Source organism: Penaeus chinensis, chromosome 34, assembly GCF_019202785.1.
Source record: "Penaeus chinensis breed Huanghai No. 1 chromosome 34, ASM1920278v2, whole genome shotgun sequence".
Taxonomy (NCBI): domain Eukaryota; kingdom Metazoa; phylum Arthropoda; class Malacostraca; order Decapoda; family Penaeidae; genus Penaeus; species Penaeus chinensis.
The window spans coordinates 2,128,053-2,135,552 of NC_061852.1; the positions used below are offsets into that span (position 1 = coordinate 2,128,053).

At 34.1% G+C, this 7,500-nt stretch overlaps 1 protein-coding gene across 2 annotated transcripts in view; it reads left to right on the top strand.

Annotated features, from left to right (window-relative positions):
• The window catches only part of LOC125043581 (lysophosphatidylcholine acyltransferase 1-like), a 29,187-nt gene that overhangs the window by 21,255 nt on the left and 432 nt on the right, over positions 1–7,500 (top strand). For both annotated transcript variants that reach the window (XM_047639791.1, XM_047639792.1), the window contains 5 exons: positions 1–112; positions 727–852; positions 1,142–1,295; positions 3,736–3,976; positions 4,797–7,500. The exon at positions 1–112 is cut by the window's left edge and continues 26 nt beyond it; the exon at positions 4,797–7,500 is cut by the window's right edge and continues 432 nt beyond it. In XM_047639791.1, the coding sequence (XP_047495747.1) occupies positions 1–112; positions 727–852; positions 1,142–1,295; positions 3,736–3,976; positions 4,797–4,930 (767 nt within the window). In that variant the 3' untranslated portion in view covers positions 4,931–7,500. The remainder of the gene's footprint in view (positions 113–726; positions 853–1,141; positions 1,296–3,735; positions 3,977–4,796) is intronic.

Here is a 7,500-nt window from a genome sequence, read left to right on the forward strand (position 1 = left end):
GTCAGTTCCATAATTTCTGTGAGCTTGAGTATCTCCCAGTTTATACCCCCAGTGAGGAGGAAAAGAGAGATGCTAAACTTTTTGCTAACAATGTTCGGCAGGTCATGGCAGAGTAAGTTTATTAGCTGTATTTATCGTCCTGGGAATGAAATATGATAGAGTCATAAAGCGTATCTTCTTTCTTATTTGACTCCCTCTCCTCCTCCTCCTCCTCCTCCTCCTCCTCCTCCTCCTCCTCCTCCTCTTCCTCAGACTCTCCTAAACTTCTCTGCTTCCTTCTCCAATTCTTCCTACTCCTCTTCCTCCATTTGCTCCTTTTCCTGCTGTTCCTCTTTCTATTCCTCTCCCCCTTCCTGCTCCCTACACCTTTTCTTTCTCTTCCTGCTTTTCCTTTTCCTCCTCCTCTTCCTCATCCTTTTTATCCTTTCCCTTCCCCTCCTCCTTATTTTCTTCATCCTCTTCTGATGTTAGGAAAATATTACCAGAGGCAGATATGTTAGAGACTTGTGTAATTGATCATTAGAAAGTCATTTTGGTGAAGCTACTTGCCAACAGAAATTACATAAAGACAAAGTAATATTCTCCACTTTAACACAAATACATTTTCATACTGAAGGTAATTCCCTTTTGTTGACAGATGTTGGATGAATTACTTTATTTAAATGGTGGAAATGTTTTTATTTAATATTCAACGAAAATTGATTAATAAAATCCATGTTTTTCTAGTGCCCTAGGTGTGCCTGTTGCAGACTACACCTATGATGATTGCCGACTAATGCACAAGGCCAAACTCAAAAATCTGCCTTACCAGACTGGATTGATTGAGTTCCAAAAGCTCCGCTATCGCCTTGGGTATGTATTTTAGGAAAAGCTGTCTTTGTCTCATGTATTTTGTAATTTATCTATTTTAAGCAAAGTGTAGATTATTTTTTTTGTTGTAGAAGCCCCTTACATGACAGTTAGAACTTTTTGAGTATGATTCCACAATAGTTAATATATAATATATTATCATTATCATCTTCCTTATTATTTTTTTATTATTATTATTATTATTATTATGATCATCAACATTATTATTATTATTATTATGGTTATTATTATTATTATTATTGTTATTACTTCTACCATTATTATTTTCCAGTCTGAATTTGAAGAATGTTGAGGAAGAACTCCTGACTCAGTATGCAGACATTGCTGTCAGTGATGGCAAAATAACTCTCTCTGACTTTGCAAAATATTTAGGAATACCAGAGCACGAACCAGCTCTTGTTGAACTTTTCCACCTTTATGACAAGGTAAGTTTTTGTAAAGTTTATGTTCACTTTGCTCAACTTGTAAAGGGAGCTTGCATATTTAACTTTGATTATTGACAGTTTGGTAGGTATTACAGGTGAACAATCAGTTTTCTGGAGGTCAGTTATGCAGTTCACCAAATTTTTCCTGCACTAATTTTATTTTCACAAGCAGTTTCAAATATGTTTGGTGCATTTTTATCATACTCTGCTGACATTTTATCGCAAGTCACAGCTGTAGTTGAATATAGGAAGAGTGCCTCATGAAGTGTAAACACCCTGTGCTGTCTATAACAAATAAGGGAGAACTCTGTGCAAAGACATAAAGAAACAGAAAGGAATATTGTTTAAATTGCTTGGGGAGAGAGATGTGTTTAAATTGCTTGGGGAGAGAGATGTGTATAAGGAAGTCCATGAATGAAGGTAAAAATACGGAACTGAAGAGGGTTCTTGTGAAGAGCTTTAGACTACACCAGAGCGAATGCATTGATCTGACATGTGATATGATAAAAGAACAAGACAAATTACCTCTCAAAGAAATGGGACTGTATTACAAGTTCGATTACAGTGAAGGTTGGCTTCAGTATTTCAAACCTCAGCATAGTTTAGAGATTCATGCAGTGTGTTGTGAGAAACATTCAGCAGACAAGGAAGGGGCTACTAAATTTGTGGGCAAATTTGCCAAGTTAGTAGAATATGGGAAAGGAAGTTCAGAGCAAGTTTATAATGCTGATGAAATTGCATTGCACTGGGAATATTTGCTGAGAAACTCTTAACTACAAGAATGCAGAATCATCACCAATAGATTAGTAAGCATCAAGAGATCATATCACTGCTTGACTGCTCTCATGCCATTTGGAAGCAAAACTGCAAATTGTTGGGCATCAATAAAGTTTACATCCCAAAGCTTTCAAAAGACTAACAGGCTTCTGTTATTATTTGTGTCAAACAAGAAAGGATGGATAAGAACTGACATTACATTGAACTGGTTTGAGAATTATTTTGTCCTTGAAACAATGCTCACTGTAATTCTCTTGCCTTTGATCACAATAGTAAGATAACGCTTGTTTTAGACAACTCTGCACATCTGAGAAGAAAACTGCTGGTAGAGAATAGTGTTGTGGGTATCTGCTGACCACCTAACTGCACAACTATTTTCCACACTGGAAAATAGTTGGTATAAATTACAGTCAGCATTAATGGTCAAACCTGTACTGGGTGAAGACAGAGTTGACTTTTCAGGATTTACACTTTCAGAAGAAAAATTTATTTTGTGTAATTTACCATTTTATTAGTATTATTGTTGTTGTTATTATTCATCTCTGGATCTGTTTTAAGTCACTCATCAACATAAAACTTGCTCAAAATACCTTACTACTTAGTATTAGCCAAATATGTTGAACTCCATGATTATGGCTACTCTTCTACTAATGTGGTTTATTTCATCAGTTCATGTGGTCCTATAATAATTCCTTATTTTGATATGACTAACCCTGTTGGTCAAGGATTCGTGTGCTGTCAGCTGTAGGTTTTAGTGTATAGATGGCTCATCCACAAAGGAATCAATTAATTAATCACTAATGACCTCACTTGATTTTCCCATTCCTTGATTTTTTTTTATGCTATTAATATTGATACTGTTATCACTGTGATTATAATAATGTTGAGATACTTCTAACAGTAAAGAATAAATGAAAATCTTTCTGAAAAAAGAGGGTAAACAGGTGAGATAGGTAGGACTTATAATTGACTCCTTGGTGACAAAGTACTTATGGAGGCATCTATGTGTAATCACAATTAAGAGTTGAAAATTTCAGTGGACATATCATACCATCTGCGACTATTGTGTTGATATTCTGTTCTTTTTCTTTCTGTTTTTTTGATAGAAAGTATATCATGAAGGTACTGGGATTACATTTTAAAAACTTACATTTGTATAATGCCTAGAACTATTGAACTTGCAGAGCCAATATGTGTATGGCAAGTTTAGAGTTAGGTACAATTCTGAGATCTATGAGTATATGTTTATATGACTGTTGATGACTGGCGCAGGCAGTCATCAGTATATATTTGGAATATAATATGAAATGTAGCCAAATGTAGGTGATGTATTTTTTGGTCAGACCAAAATATAAATGTTTTATTTTCGTGTCTGTATACATGATTCCAGTTTTCTCATTCCTTTTAACTCAAAGGGAAAAGATAGAATGATGATAACACCAGTGTATTTAGGCTTCATATCTGTTTTCAAACCTACAAGATTTCACCTCAGCACCACCATGAAAATCGACTGGATTTGATGTGGTCACTTACAAATCATTACAATTTACATGTATATACATAAATTGAAACTTTTTTTTTTAATTCATTATTTCTGTTTGGTCTTTCTTTCAAGAACTTTTTGATTTATTCTTTTTATATTCATGCTTCCTCTTCACCTCAGGATAACTCTGGCACAATAGACTTCCGTGAATACCTCATAGGATACTGCCAGTACTCGCAGCCAGCCAACACGGAGGACACTCTCAAGTGGGCCTTCAAGCTCTTCGATCGTCGAGGGAAGGGCCACATCCTCCTGGATGATCTCATAAAGGCTCTTCGGGCATCGTTGGACATGACGCCCGAGGAGACCACCAGGATATTTAAGCAAGCAGATCAGGATAGCAAAGGCTATATCACTTACGGTTTGTATCCTCTCATTTTTTATTTAATGTTTAGCATTGAAGGGACACTTTTGAATTTTAACCAGAGTTACACCTTATTTACTGTCAAATAATTTTTAATTTTATATTTCTTTTCTTTTCTTTTCATTTCTTTTCTTTATTGCATGAACTTTTGATTTGATTTGTTGACACCAGAAGTGTATGTACATATGGGTTCAGTCTCCTGTGTTTTTTTTAAGTTTATAGATTTATTTATTATTTGAATGTATTTATTTATTTCATTGATTTATTTATTTTACAAATACAGCCTACCTGATCTGTTTACCTATTTACTCATTTCCAGTTTTTTTTTGTTTTTTTTTTACTTTTTTTTCATCACCATTGGTATGGTTAATATGATAATGATAATTATATTCCCAATAGTAATAGCAACAGAAGCAGTAATAATCATACCAGAAAGTAAAAACTTTTTTCCTGAAAATTCAAGGAGAGGAGCAGGTGTGGTCAGGTAGGCTTACTAATTTTGACTTCTGGCTCAGTAAGTGCTTGTGCAGCCATCTATATGTTAATAAAATTCACAAGACAAACCACAATGGACGGGGCATGTATCTGGTGCCAGTAGTTTAACAAACACATTTTTGTTGAAACGTATGATCATTATTGCACAAATGTTATCCTCCAAATAATGATGTAGCACAAACACGATATGATTACACCATCTTGTTGATATTGCATGCATCATCATGATTGCCTCAACACAGCATTACAAAGAAATCAAGAAATATGACATTACTTTATGAATTATACTCACCTGTTCTCTCTCTCACTCTCCTACAAACAGAGGACTTCGAGGCCCATGCCAAGAGGAAACCTGAGTATGCCAAGATCTTCCTGACTTACCAGGAGAGCATCAAGAACGGCACAAGACCTCGTTCAATCCACCAGCCTCCTCCCGGCAAGAAGAAAGCCGACTAGATCACATATCTCATGTCTAGGGTTAACGTTAAGTTTGTTATATAGTGTCCACTTGTAATGCTTCATGTGGACGGAGAAGCAAGATTCACTTTCACTCATGTTGTTATGTCCCCTTTTACCTTTTGTTATTTCACTTCTTTTCCCCTTTTTTTTTTTTTAGTGTTATTATTATTATATAATATAGTTTCCTTTCCCTTTCCTTGTCATCCTTTGTGTCTTTTCTTGTTTTTAAGAAAGAATCAGAATATAATCCAGCACATGAAATTGAATGATCATTTGTATTTATTAGTTGTATGTATATAAGAAACTTTTTTTTTTTTTCCTATCTGTCAATCAAGGAGCAGATTATTGAATAAGCATTGATTATTATTATTTCATGGTATTTTCAGCCTTTTTATAGTTTTATGGTTAAGCCGATTGGAAGTGACTACTTGATATTTTTTAATATACACTGCAACAAAGTATAAAAACTAGTTTACTTTAAATACTTTATTACTTATGAGATAAAGAAACCCAAATTTTGTTTGATAGTGGCAGAAAACAAAAGATTTTATTTTCTTTTTCTTTTTTCTTTTCTAATGCTAGGAATGTTGTACATATTTGCAGAAACATGCGGTGAACTGATTACTCTAAGTTCTTTTCATTTGTTTTCATTTTTGTTTTATTTTCTATTTTTCTGTTTTGCTTTTTTGTTTTAGACAATGCCTCGATTTTCAATTGTACATATGTTGGTATTTCCCCTATGCAGAGTTTTATTAGCTAGTTTCCTCTACCTTGTTTTCTTTTCTTATCTGATGCATGAGTGTGTGTGTGTGTGTGTGTTATGTAATTTTGTTTTGTGTAGAATGATAAAAAGGTACAGAACTATGCTCTTCCTTGTTTTTAGCAGTGCATGATAATTTGGCATTGCCACCCCCTCCCCCCCCCACTCTCATTCCTAATAGGACAGTAGATTGAGCACAGATTTCTTCCTCTTTGGATGAATCATGAAAGTAAAGAGTGTGAATTTTGTATCAAATTGTCCCCCTTTATTTTACAGAGATATTCAATTAGCCATTTATGTTAAAAGTAGTTTAATGCATTCTCTACATGTGAATGACTTGTCTTCGTTTAATCAGAATCGGTCACCTTTACCGAATACTTAATTGTTTTCATACAACTTTTTTACCTCTACAAGTATTTCTTGTAAGTTATTTGTTGTTATCATGAGCTCTGATCTTTAGTTGAATGATTATCAATAATTATGTTTCCTTTGACAAGATCCATGTGATGATTTGGTATTATGATGACACATGCAAGCATCAAGTTCACACTCCTTCTCGTGTAAACTTTCCCTTGACATGTCTTCCACCATATTCAGTGAGTGATAATAAGAATATCATTAGCATCATGTAAGTAAAGGACTAGCCGTTACTGTAGCAATTATATGCAGTTGTAACTTGTGATTTTAAAGGAGTATTTAGAAAAGAATAGAGTAAAATAGTATTCTGCTATGTAAAAAGTGTTATAGTGGGAAAACTCACTAGTGAGATTAGACCAGAAGCACTGCATGGGAATGAATACTTTACTTTCAGTACTTTCAGAAAAGCAGTAGCATGCCATTAACTGTATCAGTTATGGATTAATCATATTGCTATAGTTGACCATTTTTTCAAAGTAGATCAGTAAGACGAGCTTGCCTATCATGTACGACCCTTAGTTTGGTGATAGTACTAGTGATTTTGAGCCAGCAATGGAAAAAAAACTTTAAAACATTCATTGTTCAGGAATATGTGATTAGTCATATTTCTACAAAATGAGGTCTCAACTACAATTTTTATTCTCATGGTTGTTCTCAGGAACCAAGTGATGTGAAATGGACTATTGGTGTCTTTGAATGTTTCAGGTTTACCAGCTCCATTTCTTATTCTTTTTTTTTTTCTCTCTTTTTTTCTGAACTTTTTCTTTCCAATCAAAAAAATTCATTCATTGGGAAGGGAGGGGATATAACATATACCCTGTGTAAAGGAAGGACTTGTAAATACTTTTTTTATACAAATCATTATTGCTGAAGAGGGGGAATAATGTAATGTTTAAAATATACATAATAGGAACTAGGTTAAGTCAGTACTGTGAAAGTTTCCCTCACAAAAGGTCGACTGTACGTTAATGGATGGAATGTGCATGCATGTGTGAATGTGAGCAGTTTTTGCTGGCGAAAACCAGGCAAAAACTCAATCTAAGCTGCCATGATGATTGCTCTTCCCTGTTATATAAATATTTTGTAATTTCTTCCAGACACTTGTAAATAGAGAGACTGTACTGAAAACTAACCTATACTGTTTGTTATCAATGCCCATCTTACAGAGAATATTTAGTTGATTGCATTTTTGAATTTTTAAGAGGATTTGATTGATTTTATTTTGTGGTCTAGGAAACCTGGAGAGTTTTGTAATGCTTGCCTTGGTATTGTTTTAGAGGCATAAGGTTGTATTTCCAAAGTCCATTGCTCATGAGAAGGGAACTGGAGAATGTCTTTGTTTTTATTTTTGTTTAATTATTTTATTTAATTTTTTTTTTTCCGTGTACAT